This window comes from Pinus tabuliformis, chromosome X (genome assembly GCF_031772625.1).
Source record: "Pinus tabuliformis cultivar Carrire ecotype Pingquan chromosome X, CPIR1, whole genome shotgun sequence".
NCBI lineage: Eukaryota > Viridiplantae > Streptophyta > Pinopsida > Pinales > Pinaceae > Pinus > Pinus tabuliformis.
The window spans coordinates 47354497-47376098 of NC_142308.1; the positions used below are offsets into that span (position 1 = coordinate 47354497).

At 38.3% G+C, this 21602-nt stretch overlaps 1 protein-coding gene across 1 annotated transcript in view; it reads left to right on the top strand.

The window, feature by feature from the left end:
* The window catches only part of LOC149138249 (DEAD-box ATP-dependent RNA helicase 10-like), a 263262-nt gene that overhangs the window by 228422 nt on the left and 13238 nt on the right, over positions 1-21602 (top strand). Inside the window, exons 5-8 of the mRNA XM_089450307.1 lie at positions 17629-17670; positions 18032-18106; positions 18393-18539; positions 18672-18809. Coding sequence (XP_089306433.1) covers positions 17629-17670; positions 18032-18106; positions 18393-18539; positions 18672-18809 — 402 coding nt within the window. The remainder of the gene's footprint in view (positions 1-17628; positions 17671-18031; positions 18107-18392; positions 18540-18671; positions 18810-21602) is intronic.

Consider the following 21602-nt stretch of genomic DNA (forward strand, 5'->3'; position numbering starts at 1 on the left):
AAATTGAAAAAAGGCTCAAATATTTGTCTGAGTTTTGTGGAGGCAATAGAGGATAGTGCATTACTGATTTCAATGCTTTTTTCTGACCGTGCAGAGTCTTGTGTCTCAAGGATATATATGAATTTTAGAATTCCAAGTGTTAATCAACTCCTTATTTTATGTAGTGACATACAAGCATTCAATTTCATAGGGAATGGAAATTTGCTAAATCATTCAAAATGTATTATCAACAAGGTAGCTCAATAGAAAACAAGATCGTGGCACAGGAGAGCTGTTTATCTCGAGTGACTTTGCAATTGGGTTAAAATTTCAAAACTGGCAAAACAATAAAAACGCTATTTAGGAATGTAAAAATAAAATTTATGTTCTAATTTTTCATCACTGTCACAATATTCTGTTGAATATAAATTGGGCAAACAAAATACGAGAAAATGGGTCATGGCAAATTTTAGCGAAAGAGAGGAATTTGTGCTACTATTGGTTTTTATCTCAACATTTTGATCCCTCACAGTGATCATCATCAGGGACCAAATGCTCAATCCCAGAATTACATTGTTATCCTATCTCTGTTTTCTGCTGGGGTCTGGAGGTGACTTGGCCTGTCCAGAACAGAGTTGGATTACAGTGTCCCCCTAAGCAGAGTTGAAGGCTGAATCGACTTCACCTATCAACTTGGCCAGTTGACCAGTTCCAAGTCGAACCAGGCCTGTTTTTAAAACTATGGAATGTTGAGCTAAGGGCAGGCCATTGAGTCTGCATGTTATGTAATTTTGATGTTCTCTTCTTTGATCATGGTGTCTTTTATAAATTTTTGGATGCTCTCTTATTTGCAATGTTGCAGTAATCGTTATCGGGATATTATCGGCGAGGGGAAAAAATTGGAAAAAATCGTAAAAATTGGGAAGAAAATCGGTAAAAATCGGGAAAAAATTGTAACATACAAAAATATTCATTTTTTTTTTTCAAATTTTTTAATATCTAAAGCATCTACAACATAAAATAAATACATTGACACATAAATATGATAAAAGAACTAATATATAAGATGTGTAATATAATTTCTAGTGCTACATCACACATAATAGTGAATCATGTCTTGAATAGTAAGTCCTGACTCCTGAGTCTAACTCAGCCTCAAAATATCAACAAAAAATATAATAATGTATCTCATATCATGAGTCATAATGTCATATACAATGAAATGAACCAAATAACTAAAGTCTAATACTACTGATTTCCTTTACCCCTCTAGATGTAGATGCCGGTGGAGTTGGTAGTGGACTCTGCTGTGCTCTAGAAGCTGAAGAACTAGGAGCTACAGGAGGTAGATCACCTCCTCTATTGGTGACAGGGGTACCTTGGGTAGGTTGTGTCACCGCTGCCTCCTCTTTTTTTTTTGGTTTTTTTTTCTTCCCAAAGATTTTTCCCCAAAAATCGCATGATTTTTTGTGAAAAAATTTTTAGCATAAAAATCGGGCGATAATATCTCCAAACTCAAAAAATCGCGATTTTTGCAACACTGCTTATTTGATCTCAGTGTCTTAAATAAATTTGGTTGTTTTCTTCATTGATTGTGGTGTTTATATTAATTTCGGTGTTATCTTCTTTGATCTTGGTAACTTTTTAACTTTGGATGCTCTCTTTTTTGGCCTTGGCTTCTCCATGTAACCTGTTAGCCTTGAGGTGCACTGCTGCTATTTTAATTGAAATTTCCCCTGTTTTAGCTCTGATGGTCCACGTCTCCTCTTGCGTTGCTTTGGCCATAAACCGGATTAAAAAATTATACACCCGGGCTCATAAATATCGGCGGGTCTGCTCTTGGTTCATCTCCTCTGCTGCTATGTGGCGCTCGAGGAATGGAATCGGGCGCGCTCCGACCTTTACCACTTACCGCCCAGTGATTGCCCGATATAAACCATTTCCGCTTGAGTAAAAACTGCTCCCGGGCGTTATCCTTCGAGCACCTCCTCCGCTTGATAGCCGTTCGATCTACCCATCTAAGATCTAACGGCTCGGACTTATTCCACTCCCGCCACGACTTCAAGCCTCCGGGGATTGATCTCCCCTGTCCATTCCTCCCGATCCAACAACCCTTGTTCACAATCACCATAGTTCATCCTCCGCCACCTGAACACCATCCAACGACCTCCGTACCCCACTTCCCACTAGTCACCCGGGGAGAAAATTTGTTGGCTTTGTCAGTGTTTTGGATAGTTCGGACAATGAACTGAAATAGCAAAATGCATGGCCTAAAAGGGGAAAAAACAACAGCACGATGCATCAGAACCAACAGAAATGATCATGGAACGCGCTGGCACGCTGCACGAGTGAACCACCTGACAGCGCGGTGAAATTACTAGAATTTGATTACCGTATTTGTTAGAAAGAGAGCTCTCTGAGCTCATGTTTGTCTAGTTATGGCATCAAGTAGTTAGAAGACAAAGGGGACAGATTAAGACATCTCAAGCCTCAGAGAGTTTGAGAGTATTGTAAAAAGCCTATAAATGGCCGAAAGTTCGAAGGAATAGAGGTTCAACTTTTGGGGACTGTGGATACTCTGTTCCTCCCAGTGTCTCATCTTCATTCCAGTAATGCAAGCTTCTTTCGCTGTTACATGTTCAATTCCCATCTTCTTCTCTGTTTTAAGCCTGCGCTTGAATAGGTTATTCATGTTTTCTTCTGTATCTAATGCCAGATAACTGTCATCTTATCTCTGCATTGATAAACTAGATTTGCAAGCTTCATTTACTTTCTGTAGCTAGCCATTCATATGTGTTTATGTATGTATCTGCCGGTACAGTTAGGATTCTCCATCTATTTATTGAATCTATAAACTATTGAGCATTAATGGTCGAAAGCCTTGTCAAGCTGAGGGTGTTCATGCATGTCTTGAGTGAAAACAGAGTTGAACAGTCATCTGACTTGATCCAAACCCCAATCCATTCCAGTAGTTCAGAGAACGATATTGAAGATTTATATGTTGCCAGGCATCTCCGAGCTACAACCTAAGAGAGTTTCCTGGAGTGTTAACATAATTGGCGCCGTTGTTGGGGAGAGGAGACTGAAGCTCAGCTTCCTTGGGGGACGACACAGATCTAGCTTTGATAATAGACAGAGTCTGGACACTGTTTGGGTTGTAGTCATCTATTTGGCAACTCTACTGGAGGACGAACCTTTTGGCGACTCCACTCCATAGTTCTGGCTCAGTTTGTGAGGCATACTCGGAGAAATCCTCAAAATCCATGAGCTGACCCAGTACCTGACCCTGAAAAAATCATCAAAGAAAGAAAGGCGTTGCAGAAAGGAGCATCAGGTTCAGGTAGCTCTAAACAATATTCTATATCTCTTCAAGAAAATCCTGTAATAGAACAAATACATGTTGAGAGTATAGCATCTAATACTAGCAGTGAAGAAAAATCTCAGAGATTCATAGAACTCCTTATTCTTTAGGTTCTTCTTTCGTTGTAAGCCCAAAGGAAGCCTCTCCTATCCATCATACTCCTTTAATCCTATCAGTCACTTCTCAACCCTCTGTCATTCAGACTTCCAGTACCCTTATAGCCACCACAGCTATGGCAGCACCTACCAAAATGGAAAGAATCATAGCTGCTAGGTATGGACCCCTAGTACTGCCCACTCCTTTGAATGCCATGCCTACTGGAGAATATCAGAAGTATATGCCTAAGTTCACTGGGACTGAAGGTGTTACAGCTGAGGAACATCTTGAATCATTTTATAGTTATGCTGATAACCTAGACATTAGTGAAGATGATGTATGGATGAGAGTCTTTGTCCAAAGTCTAGATGGAGAGGCTAGAAAATGGTTCAGAGAACTAACCCCAAGGTCTATAACAGATATTGAGGCTTTAGATGATGCATTCCTAAAGCATTGGGGGGATAAGAAGGATCTACTCTACTACCACACCGAGTTTGGGAACTTAAAGAGAGAAAATGGTGAGTTGTTGTCCGATTTTAATAAGAGGTTTAACCGCATGTACAATAAGATAACAGTTGAGGTAAAACCCACCACTACCTCTGCTAAACTCACCTATGCCAATGCCTTTGATTCTGACTTCTGTCTACTGTTGAGGGAGAGACGATGTGCTACCTTGGTTGATATGCAGGATGCAGCCTTGGAAGTAGAATCAAACATTATGGCCACAGAGAAGCTCAAGGGGAATATTGATAGAAGGAGACAGAGGGGCAAATCTTCATCATCTTCAGATCCCAAGATAGATAAAATGACCAAGATGATAGAGTCATTAGCTTTTGAAATCTCCAAATTAAAGGTTGAGCAACACCCTGGGAAAGGAAGAGTTCCTAATACCTTTGCTCCTAGATATCCAAATCCATATAGAACTAATGAGCAGTTGCAGATTCTGCAAAGAAGCAAAAATGCCAATGAAGACCAAAGGGTTAAGACCCCTTTCCAAAATGTAGTCATGGAAGAAGAGCAGTTTGAAGAAGATGATGAGATCCATTGTCTGGAAGACAAAGGCAGTGCCTCCTTTTTGACCTTAGCTGCCTATGAAAAGTCATTATTCAATGACCAAATCAGCCAAGAGTGGGATGGTGGAGCTGTTATGCAAACTGATGATCAACACAGATATGATCTGAGGTTGAAGATGAATAATGCCAAGGAAACCCCTGTTCGGAGAGTTGCTGTCCTTGCAATACAACAAACTAATAAGCAGAAACGACTCGCAGTTGATTCCATCATCCTCAAAGCTCCAACTCACGAGGTAAGAGGCCTTGACAAGTCTCTTTCTCCTTTTAGTTTTGAATCAAAACTTCAAAAGCTAAGCATACCTATACCTTTGATTGAACTAGTGAAGAATGAGTCCTTCAAGAGATCTATCCTCAAGGCCCTTGAGCCTAAAGCCATTCAAGCCTCCATTGACTATGTAAATTTGCAAGACGACAAACCAACTGTTGTTTTCAGCCCAATGATTGAAAATTGTGATGACAGCTCCCCATCATTCTATGTCTCTGACTATCCATGACAAAATACTTCACAATTGCCTTTTGGACACAGGAGCCAGCCATAATCTAATGCCCAAGGCTGTCATGGATGAGTTGGGTCTTGACATTACCAAGTCTTATCATGACCTGTTTTCTTTTGACTCTAGAAAAGTGAAATGTTTGGGGTTAATCAAAGACCTAGCCATCACCTTGTCTCAGCTGCCCAGGAAGAGCATGATGATGGATATTGTGGTAGCAGATGTACCCACCAAGTTTGGCATGTTGCTTTCCAGATGTTGGATCAAGAGATTAGGTGGAACATTGCAAAATGATCTGTCATATGCTACTATCCCAGTTTTTGGAGGTGAGAGTAGGAGATTATACAGAGAAGCTTAGTTGGCTTATATCATCAATGATGAAAGGAATTCCACTAATCATCCCATCTATGTTGTCGACATTGATTTTGGAGTCTGTATTCTTCAGATTGAAGAATCCCAGTTGGCCTCCATGCAGCTTAGGAAACTGGTTAACTTTTCAGGTCACAAATAACTTAGCAGAGTACGAAGCCTTGATATTGGGCTTAAACGCTGCTAAAGAAATGGGCATCAAAGGTCTGAAGGTGTTTGGAGATGCAGACCTTATCATTCAGCAAGTCATCAAAACTTTCCAAGTAAAGCATCCAAGGTTGAAAGCATACAAAGATGAAGTATGGAAGCTCAAGGGTTCTTTTAATAGTTTTAGCATTTCTTACATCCCTAGAATGAAGAACCAACTTGTTGATTCCCTTGCTATGTCTGCTAGCACGTTTATTCCTCCTTTGCCTCCTAAATTGACTTATGAAGTTTACGTGAAATATAAACCATCTCTGCCTGACAATGTCAAATACTGGAAATTTTTTTAAGATGATGATGAAATTAAGGTTTTTACAAGTCATTGATGAATTTTGCCGAAATGCACATTGACCAAGAAAACGAAACCATTGAAGAATGCAACCAGTCCAAGCTAAAAGACGAGATTGGTTAGGATAGCATTGTTCAACTGCCTAGTAACCATATACCCAAAGGATTGGTGCCCCTAGAGAACCTGTTTGATCATAATGATGTACCTTATAAGCTTGCCAAAAAAGAAAATGAGTCTGCAGTTCATAGACATAATGTAGGGTGTCCAACCCATCCAAAGTAAATAAGTCTGTCCACTCACTTGTCTTCTGCCCAAAGTTCCGAGTATTGCACCCTGATGAAACAATTTGCTGATATTTTTGCTTGGGAGTATAATGATCTTAAGATCTATGACACCAACATCATTCAGCATGAGATTCCACTGGAGAAGAACACCATCCCTTTTAAGCAGAAATTAAGACCTATTAGCCCTCTCTTTTTGCGTTTGATTGAAAAGGAAATTAAGAAGCTGTTGGATGCCAAGATCATAGTTCCCCTAAGGTATTCAAAGTGGATAGCTAACCTTGTGGTAGTAAGAAAGAAGAATGGAGAAATCAGGCTTTGCGTTGACTTCATGGATCTGAACAAATGCTCTAAAAAAGACAACTACCCCCTGCTTAAGATGGAACACTTGCTGCAAAAAGTTTCACGGGCTAGAGTCATGTCTTTCTTAGATGGATTTTCAGGTTACAATCAGATTGCTGTACATCCAGAAGATCAGGAAAAGACTACCTTCACTACTCCTTGGGGCACTTTCATGTACTCCAAGATGCCTTTTGGATTGATGAATCCTAGGACTACTTTTCAGAGGGCCATGGACATAGCCTTTGTGGGAGAGAAGGACAAGTTTGTCCTTATTTACCTTGATGACATAACAATGTTTTCCAGCAGTCATAAGGACCATTTGTAGCATTTGAAGAAGGTGTTTCTAAAATGCAAACAGTTTGGAATTTCTGTGAACCCAAAGAAGTCACATTTTTCTCTAGAAGAAGGCAAACTTTTGGGACATATTGTTTCTGCTGAAGGTGTGAAGATCGATTCAGCAGGAGTTCAAGCAATTCAGACATTGTCCATCCCAAGGTCAAAAAGGGACATTCAGTCTTTCCTGGGTAGGATTAACTTTGTCAGGAGGTTTATTCCAAACTTTGCAGAGCTAGTGAAGCACATCACTTACCTGCTGAAGAAAGGATCAAAAATAAAATGGATAGATGGTGCAAGAAGCTCTTTTGAAGCCATCAAACAAGCTATCATGGAAGTTCCCACTCTAATCAGTCCAGATTATACCAGGGAGTTTTATATCTTCTCTTTTGCCTCTTATGATACACTTGTAGTAGTTCTATTGCAGAAAAAGGATGAAAGTGTAGAGCACCCTATGGCCTTTTTCAACAAAACTCTGAGGGATGCTAAACTAAGGTATGACCTTATTGAAAAACAAGCTTATGCTCTCATAAAATCTTTAAAAGCATTCATAATTTATATTCTGCATTCCAAAGTGGTTGCGTATGTACCTTCAACCTCAGTGAAAGATGTCCTAACTCAGCCAGATATTGATGGAAAGAGAGTTAAATGGATTGCAAAATTCATAGAGTTCAACATAAAGGTGAAGCCCACCAAGCTTGTCAAAGGCAAGGCTTGGCTAAGCTTATGGCTGAGGAAAATTGCAGTTTGTTAGACATCAATTGCATGGGTTCAAATTTAGGTGGTGAGTGGACAGAGGAAGCAGCAGAAGAGCAAGAGCAGAATTAGTCTTTGGCTGAAAATCTAGCCACCTGTGAATGGTATTTCAATGTAGTTCATTTTTTGTAGAAGCTAGAAGTCCCTCCAGAGCATAGCTCAAGTCAAGCCCGGGCCATTAAGCTCATATCAACCAAATTCTGCATTAATGAAAACCTGCTTTATTGGAAAGACCCATCAGGGATCCTCTTGAGATGTCTAGACAAAGGACAATCTGTGGAAGTCATGCACCAGTTCCATTCTAGCATCTGTGGAGGGCATCATTATTGGAAAACCACAACCCACAAGATCCTGAGAGCTGGGTATTATTAGCCTACTTTGTTCTCTGATGTGTTTTCTTTTGTGAAGTCTTGTGACAAATGTCAGAGGTTTGTAGGAAGACAACAACTAAAATCTCTGCCCTTGAAGCCAGTACACGCCAATGGTCCCTTCCAACAATGGGGCTTGGACTTCATAGGTGAGATCAATCCACATTCCAGTGGCCATCACAAATGGATCTTGGTAGCCACTGATTATTTCACCAAATGGATTGAGGCTATACCCACTAAAAATGCTAATCATCAGGTTATCATAAAGTTCTTGAATGAGAATATTTTCACTAGATTTGGTTGCCCAACCAAACTAGTCACTGATAATGCAGCAGCTTTCAGGGCAGAAGAATTGGTGGACATGTGTGAATCCATGGGCATTCAATTGGTGCATTCTACCTCATATTATCCTCAAGGCAATGGCTTGGCAGAATCATCTAACAAGAGTCTTGTAAGGATAATCAAAAAACTGCTGGAGGACAACAAAAAGAACTGGGATTCCAAGTTGAAGTTTGCACTGTGGGCTGACAGAGTTACCAACAAGAAGTCCATAGGAAATTCTCCATTTAAGCTGGTTTATGGCGCTGATGCTGTTTTTCCTATCTAACTGATTCTCCCTGTGGCCAAATTCTTACAAGAAGAACAGGATGAAGAGAACGACATGGCGAGGAGAATGAGTAATTTGGTTGAATTACAATAGATTAGAGAACAACTGGTTGAGAAGTCAAGAATTCATCAGAAGAAGATCAAAGAAACCTTTGATAGAAAGGCAAAAATGGATAGTTTTCATGTTGGTGACTGGGTTCTCAAATGGGATGCATTGATGGAAAAGAAGGGCAACCATGGTAAATTTGATGCCTTATGGACGGGACCGTTTGTCATTGCTCAAGTTCTGATGAACAATACTTTCATTCTGCACAATTTGAAGGGGGAAGGTGTTTTTGATGGCCCAGTCAATGGGCGGTTTTTGAAACTTTACTTCATATGAGGCTTTAAGGCCTTAATATTGTTTTCTATGCAAATAAACTCCATGCCCAATGGAACAATAGGAGATAAATTTGTTTTGGTTGTTACTGGAAAGGCAGTAGTCTGCAGTTCTTGAAACCTTACAGGGAGGCTTTCATCCCCAGAAGGAGCTAGTGTTAGCCTTGAGTTGCACCACTACTATTTTCAGGGAAATGTCCCCTGTTTTAGTTCTGATGGTCACGTCTCCTCTTGCGCCACTTTGGCCATAAATCAGACTTCAAAATTATACACCCGCGCTCATAAATATCTGCAGGTCTGCTCTCGGTTCATCTCCTCCGCTGCTACGTGGCGCTCGAGGAATGGAATCGGGCGGGCTTCGACCTTTACCACTTACCGCTCGATGACCACCCGATATAAACCATTTCTGCTTGGGTAAAAACTACTCCCGGGCGTTATCCTTCAAGTACCTCCTCCGCCCGATAGCTATTCGATCTACCCATCTAAGATCTGACGGCTTGGACTACACCAACGAAAGTGTTGGATCCTATAGTCATCATCAAAAGACCACAAAGGCCCTTATCAAGTTATCTACAAAGCAAGGTAGCTCGAAGTACTTTAAAGATGAAGATCACATCATCTTGGAGAAAGTCAAAAGCCTAGAAGCATTTATGATCTGCACTCATTCCCTACCAAAGAAGTCGAAGTATCTTGAAGGAGAGAAGGCATTATCATCATCTTCAAAAGCTATAAGGCAAGCTGCCTATTGTTGCAGCAAGGATCCCCTCCTTATCCTTGAAGAAGATCATTTGAGGAAGCATCAAAACATCCGCATCAATCACCATCAACAAAGGAAGCTAGATCTAAAGGCGTTGACATCATAAAAGGAGCAATCTCATTTATTGAAAAAGGGCTTTTCATTTGGAAGAAGATCATCCAAAAATGGGCACTGATACATCCTCTTCAACCACCACCATCAAAGTGATCAAGTTGAAGATTTCATCTTCACTTGTCAAGTAAGTATCTTTCATTCTATAGTCAAATTTGGTAAAATGACTTCGTTTTGCAAGGAGATTTATAAGTTGGTTGGGTCATCGAAATTCCTTGCATGGATAAAGGAGGATAGACATAGTCCTTGAAGAAGGTAAAGTCATTGAACATATCAATGAAAAGGTCTCCTCTGAATACATGGAAAGGGATTTTTATGAAAGGTCCCCTTATATAGCGGTATTGGGGACATCAAAGATATCTCTCTCTCTCTCTCTCTCTCTCTCTCTCTCTATATATATATATATATATATATATAGATATGAGATAAGCTCGTAGAATTATTCCTTGAAGATGTGATAAAGAGGATCATATCACTTGGATCTGATCTACACAAATTGAAGGTATCAAAGGATAAAGGGTTATCTTCATAAGATCTCAATTGCAAGATCTGGGATGAAATAATCTTCTTACAACTAATTGATGAACAAGGTAACAAATGTCTATGATGATAAGAAGGCTATCCCATTCAACTTGTGGTTTCTATGCAAGATAGAAGAAGACAGGTTGAGGGCAAAAAGTGTTGAAGGTTAAAATGAAAGGATTCAAACATTTGCAAGAAGGAAAGGGAAGTTTGGAAAATTTGGTCCTCATAGCTAAGATTCAATGCTATAGGCATTATAGGAAAGATTGTCCTAAGTACAAGAAGGGCAATAAGAAGGAATATAGAGAAGAAATCCATTTCACCGAAGAAGTGGAGAACGCTGAAAGAGGAAAATAATTAGAAGCAAGAGCTCATGATATAACCATAGGGAAACATGAAGGACAACTGGAACAAAATCTATGATAGTCAACTGTGAAGGTTATAGCTCTTGGGAACCTCATTGGAATCTGAAGGAAAGGAAGAAGTCATCTAGGACAAGTCTCATCATACATCAAGTTAAAAGGAAACATCTGCTAGATAGGGATATGAAAAATCCTCAAGATTCTTTGATGGAATCCTCTTTGAAGGATTTACCGATCTAGAGTGGAAGCAAGTGTTTCATCAGGAACCCTAACTTGTGGAATTCATGGGATGATGGTATGATGACATAAGAAATAATGCAGATCAAGGGGTTGAAGATCTTTTCAATCAAGGAAGTTGTTGAAAGAAGCCTAGATGACCTAAAGGTAAATGAGGTATGTATGCTTGTATTCAATACTATAATTTCATGTCATATGGTTGCAGGTAACATGGATCACTACTTCTATGATCTATCTTGATAAGCATGATCAAAGGAAAACAATCTCCTCCTTTGAAAAGATGCAGGAAGGCATATGTCACACTAGATGAAATCAACATAATATGTCATATGAAAATGAGGTGGTTGGCAGTACTTTAGAAGAAAACTCTAATTGGAAGCTCCTGGGAATGAAATGTGTGAAGAAAGGAAGGAAGAGATCATGGACTATGCAACCATGGAAAATGTAATCAACATCTGAGGACTAGAAGATTTGACTAGGAAATCTCCTGGAAAGATATGCAGGCTTTGATGAAAGTTCGAAAAAGATGGAGACCATTGACAATGGATATCTTTGGGAGATATGTCAACATGTATGCAGGATGCTGGTGTAAACTGGAAGATGTCATGATGAAAGACCATCACAAAGGTAATTTTGATTTAATTGTTCATTTCTTATTTTTGAACAAATATTTGGACGGGCTTATGCAGGACTGCCAAAGGGAATAACTGTGGATGACTTCCAAGAGGACCATATAGAAGGATGCAAGATCTTTCTGGAAAATATGGAATGAAGAAGGCAACATGACATAAAGAAAGGCCAGATGAAGACTAATGGATCACTTTTTGATGAAAGGAATAATGACATGACTGACCCATGGATGAAAGTGATGGATTGTTTATGCCCTATGAAGAATCCACAATAGATGAAGACTCCTTGATAAAGAAATTCATGACATCGAAGAAAGGTGCTCTTCAAGCAACTGGTTGAGGAGTTGTTGTAGGTCCCTAATTAAGAGGGAGCATGAAAACAAGATTTTTACTTGGAAGAGACTTGGAAATTCCTAGGCCAAGAGGGAGCTTAGGTACTTTCCTTCTGTAGGAATGAGTACATTCCTTTATTTGAATTGATATGTCCTCCCTAATTGAGAGGGAGAGATAAACACATCATTCTGGTCTTCACCTAGGAAGACAAAATGGAGGATTGGGTAATCACTTGGCATCTGATACTCTTTGAGGATGAGATAGGGCATTTAGGATAAGAGTAGTCGTGGACCGATATTCTTTGAGGACTAGCTATCCAAGATAAGAATAGTGCAAAGAAGGTCACACTCAGTGAACACCCGAGTGGAGTATGTACCTTGAGAGATAATGATTATGGTGTCTATGAATCATTGGTCTCGCCAGCAATAGTCAAGGCCTTGCTATGTGACAATGCTGATTGATATGATGCTATACAGATGGGTTACCGATCCGACTCTTCTTATGAGAAATTCTTCATATTGAGAATGACCAAGTACCATTATGAATACCTCCCTAGTTAAGAGGGAGTGTTGAAAGTGTAACTAGGTTCGGTCTTCATAATGACATGTAATTGTGACTTTCGTGAATGATGTAAAGAAGAAAATAAAATTATTATTGTAAGGCTTGCTTCATGGGTTTCATGAGCAAGAGATTTTATTTGTTAGTGGCTCCCTTTGAGAGCCTTAGGATTTATCATTAGAGTCAAAGAGTCAATGTCATGTATGAAGAGCTCTTCTTGAGCATGTGTCAATACATCTATATATATATATATATATATATATATATATATATATATATATATATAAAGACAAGCACAAGTCACTCTCTTGAAGGCGGTCTCTAAACAAAGTAAAGATCTCATGTCGGCTTATTTATGAAGACCAACCACTATATATGGGCTGAAGGCACTTCACATAAATCATAGTCTAGAACTTTGCATGTCTCTGAGATTTCGGTGAATAGTGGCAGTGAAAAGATTCAGATCACCTCTGTTTCGGATATCCAACTTGATGAAGGCTACAGTTTGAAGGCTATAAGGCTACAATTTTGTGAGAAAGGGAATTCAGATCCCTCTTAAGTTCAAATCACAGTGACATCGAGGAAGAGATTGGTCTTTGTATAGACCACAGTTCAGTGTCTTTGAAGTAGTCACTCTTCTGTATCATGAAGAACCTACAGTTCAGTATTATGCCATAATGATTTGGTATATCTCACAACAAAGAAGCATTTAGTGCCTCTCAGGAAGAGGATCACTATTATGTGACTAGGCCTTGGTGATACTGTATTGAAGAAGGTCTCGGTACTATCTCAGACATAAGGATTCGGTTCTACTATTGAAGAAGAGGTTCATTACAATGACCTCAGTTTGATATAACTACAGTGATCTCATATGATGCAAGATTTGAAGTAGAAGAAATCGAGAGAGTAATCGATAAGGTGGAAGAGGACTTGTGGCTTGGTCTTGGAGTGGCTAATAGGTCAAGGGTCATGGTCTTGGTATTCATCAATTGGAATCTCTATAAGAAGAATTTGTGCACGTTTTTCTTCTCAAAAAGTGAGAGGTTTTGGCCCGTCTCATAACCTACATGCTGTGTCTCTTGTCTATTTATGTTCATGCATTGGTGACTGGTTGATGAAGAAGAACACTAATAATCTAACAAGAAGAAGATCATAATGTAAAGAAGTAAAAAGCATTCCCAAGCAGTCACTAATAGAAGAGAAATCACCTAATGCTAATGCCCTAGTTTTCTCAATAAAAAGTAGGTCAATGGGACTAAAAGGTACATGTAATTTTAATACAATGTTGGAGTTTGGAAAAAACAACTATGTTAATACTTAAAGCAAAATAAGTGAAAAGAGTGTAGCATAATTAAGAACCTAGCTAAGCAAATTGATAACTCTAACCAAAGGACACAACAATGGTTTAAGTGTTGTGATACGATAAGAGGGCCCGACACTTGAGATCTCGACGGTGAGATAGTGTGAGAGATGGAGATAATGTCAACACTTATTGGTCCTAATGACTGAGGGCCCCGTGGGGTGTGGGTGTGCAAGAGATACTGGGTCATTGTTGGAGTTGTCAATCACCATGTAAGGGTTGATGCAATGGCAGATGATGTTGTCCGAGGAGTGGCAAAGGATGAGGGGATATGGCTGACGACCTGGAGGGGTGTAGGAATAAGGAACCTTCACTCTCCTAACCATAAAAGTTGAAGGAAAGAAACTTCAGATAAAAACTTGGTTGGTTTGCCGAATCTGGGGGGTAATTGATGCAATGTCACATGGTTCGGGTTTGAATTTGTGTTCGACAACGATTAAATTCGATTCAAATTCAAATTTTTCGATGAAGTTCGAATGAGGTTCGACATTAGATTCTACTGTAGTCAATTGACATATATATCTATATATATATATATATATATATTTATATATATATATATAATTTAACTTACATAAATTACAAATTATTCAATTCACCTATTTTTAATTATATCATAAAAATTATTTATGTTAAAATGCATATTTACTTGTTAAATAATATCATAAATTTATATTATAATATCAGAGAATATTATAATAAATATTATACTTGTACTCGCTTCACAAAATTCGATATAGGAGATCAAGGAAACAACTTTTGAGTTTTTTTTTTCTAAACTTCTTTAAGTTAATCGGAAACAATCTAAGTCACCTGACATGTGGACACAAGACACGAGGATTCAAGTGTCGGATACAAACACGCTAAGCCCTCGAAACATGACACTTTCAGATACGATATATATATATATATATATATATATTGAAAATTAGATATTTCTTACACAAATTCTCATTTATCATACAAATTCATTGATTCAAACATAGATCTTCATCTAGATGTAAGTTTTACAAAGCAACATTATGCATACAAATACAATTGTGACATAAATGATAAATCATAATACATATTCAATTCATCAATGATCCAATAGGAGAAAGACAAGATAGTAAGATACTGTAGTTTTCTCATTAAGTCATTAAATTCAAAATGTGTTACATAGGTAGTGCAATGCCAATGGTAAATAGAAATAGCAAATACAAAACAACTACAAGTAAACAAGCCTCAAGGCAGTAGGTAGCTCGTGAGTCATCAATCCTCATCATCAAAATCAGCATCACTGTACTCATCATCATGGTCACCATTGTTGCCCTCTGCTGCATCCTCCTCCCTTGTATCCAAAGTCATCTCTGCATTTGCTGGTGTGGAGGATGACCCCTCTATAGTATCACCATCATCAAATGTGACTGGCTCTAGCACTGGATGTGTTGGTGTGCAATAAAGGAAACACTTGCAGCAGACCTTGATGAAATTGAGACAGGAGGGGCATCTCCAATGGGGACATTCTTCCCCTTCCTTCGCCCCTTCCCTGCTGCCTTTGATTGAGCCATGGATGCTGTAAAAAAATAAACAAAAAATGCACAAATTTGTAAAAGAAATGCACATGCAAACTGTTGTAATAAAAATGCAAAAAAATAGAGAGAAAATGCACTTACTTTTTGCTTGAATCTCCTTGAAAATGCTCCCACACTCTTTGCTCTTTGCTCCCACACACCCACAGCAAAGCCGCAACCAACAAGAAAAGTGAATGTGAGATTAGAATGGCCAAATTGGCCTTTTAAAGCTGCGCAGTGGTCCAAAAATTGGGATTCGTGTCCCGATCAGACGCGACCGGAAGGACACGAATCTGACCGAATTGTGTCCGATTCGCCCGATTTGGGACATGATGGGCCAGGGGGACAAATCCTGTTTCATAGGAAACAATGTAAATTAGAATATTTTATTTGCATAAATACAAATCCATACATTACAAGGGAATAAATACCCACATATCTTATCTACAAGTAGTGAATGTGAATGACAAAATTAAGTGAATTTGATAAGGTTGAGGGGACGGATCAGACTAGAGCGAAAAGAAACAAAATACATCGATTTATTTAATAGTGGATGAAAGCGGTTCAAGGAGGAATTTCCAACCAAAGGAACTCCACCTACCTGCTTTTATATTAATTAAAATGTAAAATCTATAGCCTTTATATTGATTAAAATGTAATAATGTTATATCGTGGCTTCAGTCCAATAAAGACTGAAAGCTATAATAGATAAAAAGATTAGAATAATACCGAGGACTTGGGCAGATTTACTTGTCAATGAAAATGACACCGAGGACTTGGGCAGATTTATTTGTCGATGAAAATGTCAACGCTGAATCATTCAACCACCAAAGTGGCAACACACATACCATGATGCTGGTGGATTATGTTGGTGGATCATTTTGTAAGTCAACAAGCAAACAGAGTGTATTTTGCTGACATAGCACACATATGCTAACAAAGGGAATTTTATTTGTGAATAGAGGGTGTATACGCCATATGCAAACAGAGGCCAAGAAAAAGATCAACCAAACTGATGTCTATAGGCTAAACAGACATATGGTCGGGCTCAGCCTTGACGGACAATGCCATATTGCAATTAAGCAAAAGTGAACTTAAACGAACCAAAACGGCCAAAACAGATTTGAACATTTATTTTGAGGTTCACCGAAATTCAAACCTCAAAGTTTGAATTTGACGAACCCTATGACATAAGTTTGACGGGTGGTTCTCTGGACCTGTCTAGAGATGCGCCTGTCAGTGTGATGATGGAAGAAAATAAAGACTTAATTAATGCTTGACCAAATACATGTCTCCCCAAGCTGTTCGTCGTGTCTCTTCACAATTTTTAACAACCCCTAAGTCATTATGGTGGTCAAACCACCTAACCCCTAACCTCAATATCAATAGTTGTTAATTATGAGTCCTTAATATAATTAGTGTTAACAGTGAACACTACAACAAACGGTTGTTTTTGTATTCAATGCAACTTACTAAGTTTGAATGAACCTTTGGTTCCAATTTGCTTCCTTGCATATGATTTTCCAGGGATTATTTAACTTTTCTGTGACATTCTCTTTTATTCAGCAAAGGATATGCTGCAGCCTGCAGCATGAGAAAGTCTCCAAATACCGAAATACTTGATGTTCGATCCACTTGGATATCAATAAAAGGGGTCAATGTAGAGAGTTAGGAGGGCATCAGTTGACTTGAAATCTTCACGACTATAATTATAATCTGTCATATGCTTTCGACAGAGTGAATTTTCTCTCCGAAGAAAAACTTGGAGAGAAACCCAAGGGATGCTTCCGCACATTTGTGGGTGGCATCTGTAATAAATATGTTGGCATAGACTAGTGTGCCTAACTTGGGATTTGAACGGGGTGCCTGCTGGCACAGAACTAGCCAAATGCTTAGCAACATTGGCGACAGCTGGTTGAGTGAACCCCTTAGGCTAGACTCTAGAGAATGATGAATTTTACAAATGAAACGAAATACTTTATTGGTGTAGGGTGTGGGTTGGAGGGTGGGTGTCTATTCCTCTCTTTTAGTATATGTGTGTGTGTATATACTATATATATATATATATATATATATATATGTTTGTATGCCATTCTTCATGTTATATATCAGATAAACTGTGCTTTAGTTTTTCTTGTTTGTTTGCTTTAAAAGTTGCGTCTCTTTACAGTATCATATCAGGTTTTTTCATTTATTAGAAATGTATTCTTTGTTTCTGTTTTATCAAGTTTAACAATGAAGAGATCTATCAACCAGATTTGTCTTGTTTAAGTTCTGCAGGTGGCTAAGCTTCAGAGAGCATGTTTGAAGAATCCTGCAAAGGTGAACCCTTTTTCCTTTAGTTGAAATGGCATTAATATAGTTTTGAGTTATTAATAGTAGAGTTTGTATTGTTCAAATATATGAAAAGGTAAGAGCATTAGTGAGGTAGTCTTAAAATTCTCTGTGCAATGTCTGATGTCAAGTTCATTCTGTAAGACATAGTGATGACATGCATATCTAATAAGGCCTCTGAATGTCAATGATTTTTAATCATGCTATGTCAAGTGAGGTATACGTTCCACTTTATCTGCTAAACTGCAATTATCTTTAGTTTTCTTGTTGTATGTGCTGTCATCTACTATTTAACAATGTAAATTCAATGAGGTGATCCACTCATCCTTTATTTGATGCATGTCTTCAGGTTGAGGTTTCTTCAAAGTACTCAACTGTGGATACGTTGAAACAGCATTATCTTTTCGTTCCTGCTAAGCATAAGGTTCATGTTTTCTTCTTTTCATACTTCAGACAGGGATCTACATTGCTGAATGGCATGTTTTTATGTACATTTTCCCCTGAAGTTTCTCCTTATTTTGATATTGTGCCATCTGTTTGATCCTTCAATTGATGATTTATTACCAAAAATTCTATGCTATGAACTGATTTTAAGGCTCCCATTTTCCATATGTATGAATTAATTGAAATTGTATACAAATTACACAGATGTACAAAGTTTCTTCTATAATGAGTATCTTATCATTTTTAACCTTATATTTATCAAACAGGATTGCTATCTTGTGTTTCTTTTAAATGAGATGTCTGGAAGTACTACAATGGTTTTCACTCGCACATGTGAGTCTACAAGGCGTATTGCTTTGATTCTTCGAAATCTTGGACTTGAGGCCATTCCTATAAGTGGGCAGATGAGTCAGGTTATGTTCATTTTTTCATTCAGAATAGCTTTGTACTGGTCAAGTTTTAACAGTTCTATGTTTTCTTAATGATATCGTGTTTTGGTAACTGCAATGCACCTACTAACTATTTGTAGTAATTCCTATTCACAGCCAAAAAGGATAGGAGCTCTAAACAAGTTCAAAGCTGGAGAGCGTAACATCCTTATCTGCACTGATGTTGCTAGCAGAGGGCTAGATATTCCTTCTGTAGATATGGTTATCAACTATGATATACCTACAAACTCAAAGGTTAGTACAAAATATTTATGGAGGTTTAAATTGGAAAATGTGGAACAATATAGATACGTTACAATTGAAACAAATCTTAGAAATGTTATTAACAAAGAATATGCTCTGTTTTTTGTTGGTGATACATGTAAACCTAGGTTTTCTCTTGGCAACCTCACTTCATTTTTTTACATTTATGGTTAGCACGAAAAAAGAGATCTCCTTTTAATGATTTTAGAGCTCCTTATACAAGCGAGTTATGGCCTTTTTGTTGATGATATTAGCATCGGGTAGGTACTTCTGCACTAGTCTAAGTGTCTAGATGTGTGGAACTCATCCAAAGACCTTTAACCTTAGCAAATTACTTTAATTAATGAATTTATTAAAGTAAGTTCTTTTTATAAGAAAAGGTGAGTTAGTCTAATGAAATTCAAAGGTGTTTTGCATTAGTGAATTAGATAAATCTCAATCATTGCTCTGAAGTGAGTTGAGATCTAATCTCAACTGTAAATCAATTTGGAGTTTAGGGTTTTGCAGATTCAGTTAATAACTCAAACTTATAAAAGGAAGGCTAGGTGAAGGGAGAAGACACATCAAGTGAGCACAAAGGCAGTGAGATAGAGAGGATTTCAATGATTGGGTGGAGAGGGACATTCATCCAAGTGTGCAGAATCTAGATTCTAGAGGAAGAGATCAGGGGGAAGCAAGAGAGAGAGAGAGAGAGCTATTAGTCACATAGATTAAAGGATTGAGCAGATATAGGTTTCCTCAAGCAAAAAATCCAAGTTTTCTTGTTTGTAATTTTCTTCAGTTCCCAAGAAGGGAAGCCCTTGTATGCTATAAAGCTAATGTTAATGGGCAATAGATTTAAAGAGTATAATTTTTTGTGAGCTATTAGTCACATAGATTAAAGGATTGAGCAGATATAGGTTTCCTCAAGCAAAAAATCCAAGTTTTCTTGTTTGTAATTTTCTTCAGTTCCCAAGAAGGGAAGCCCTTGTATGCTATAAAGCTAATGTTAATGGGCAATAGATTTAAAGAGTATAATTTTTTGTGTTCATGCATGAGGTTGGCTATTTTGCTTCAACTGTTTTAATTATTTATTTACTTGTTAAAATTCTAGCAGTGCATTTATTTAGTAATCTACAATAATAAAATTAAAAGCAAGTGGTTTACTAGGAAATAACTTGCTAGATGTTAGGGTTAAAGAAATTTATCAGAGCTTACATTCTGAGAGGGAGGCCAATTTCTAAGTTTTGCATAGAAGTCAATGTTAGAACAGTGTTAAATTCCATACTGAAGGGATACTATGCTATTTTTTGTATAGAAAATCCACAGAAGTCATGCAGTCTGTCCATGCAGGAGTACTGTCCAAGAGTTGCAATAGTAGTTCGTATGGTAGGACAAGTTGTATAGGTGATGTGAATGCTATACTTACATGCATGTGTGTGGGTGACAAGTGATGACAACAGTTGTATGTGCATAGCACAGGGTGACAATGTGACCATATGTGCATAAAACAATGATGATAGTAGCTGCGCGTGCGATATGGGAGACAACAACAACCATACTTGAAGTACGAGAGACAACAATAACTATATGTGATGTTATCGGTGATGGTACCAGCTGTACGTCCACGGTACAAAGTGATGTCAACAAGGTATGAGGTGATGGAAGAAAGCAGAAAAGTGACAGTAACACTGTATAAGTTGACAATAGTAGGCCATACAACCAGAAAAGGCACAAATTAGACCAATCTGTAGTGATTGGTGGAGGTCATTCTTTAGAGGGCGAGAGGGAGGCCGTAGTAAACAAAGGTTTGACATAAATTAAAATTTTGAGGGCGTTTTAAAGGACCAAAACACAAATCCATAGAGATTTACAACAAATCTATCGGATATGCAAGGAGATATTAGTAGATCTATAAACCATAAGCAATTTCTTGTTCTTGTGGGTACTAGAAGGACTTAGCACATGATAGTTTTTTTTAGATCTAGCAGTGGCAACAACTAGTCTCAGATTTGAAGATTGGTTGGATACAACATCTAACTTCCTATCCTAGAGGGTGAGGGTGACCTTACTTCTAAAGTTTGATAACCTTAGGGGGATTACAAAAAAGGTCGTTCTTGCATTGATATATGCAACACTCAAGGTGGCTCATAAAAAGGACATAAGAGCCCAAAGGGTAATCATGGATGAAGTACGGGATCATTTGATCCCACACTTGGTAGAGAAGTAGTGAAGCAAAGAGATGTTTATGGCTTTGGTGGACCCGCTCCAGAGTGATAACATGAATAGGGTGATGTTCTTGAGAAATAGGCCGAGATCGATCTAGATGTTGAGGTCTAATAATGTTACTAGCTATTTCATGAAGATCAACCAAATAAGGAATTAGCTTGCAACTATTGTGGAGAGAGTGGATGAGTCAAAACTCGTCTATAATGTGGTGTTGAATGGGTTGGGTTCACCAAGCTATGGGAAACATTTTCCAAGGGAGTCTGTGCTCGGGAAAAACTTTCCAACTAGGAACAACTTTGGGATGATTGCATCTAGGAAGAGGCTCGGGAAGAGTGCAAGACCAACAAGAAAGGCGATGGAGAGGAGAACATGGCCTTAACAAGCCAGGTCGAGAAGGGCAAGCAGAGGGGTTCCAAGTGATTTGATTGGATTATCATATTGTTTGTCATCAATCTCGATGCTTTCAGAGAGGAAAAAGTGGAGAAATAATCTCAGGACCATTTTTACTGATGTGACCCAATTTGGCAAATTGGGGTTTGAAACCTTCTCGGAGCATTATGAGGCATCAAACAATTT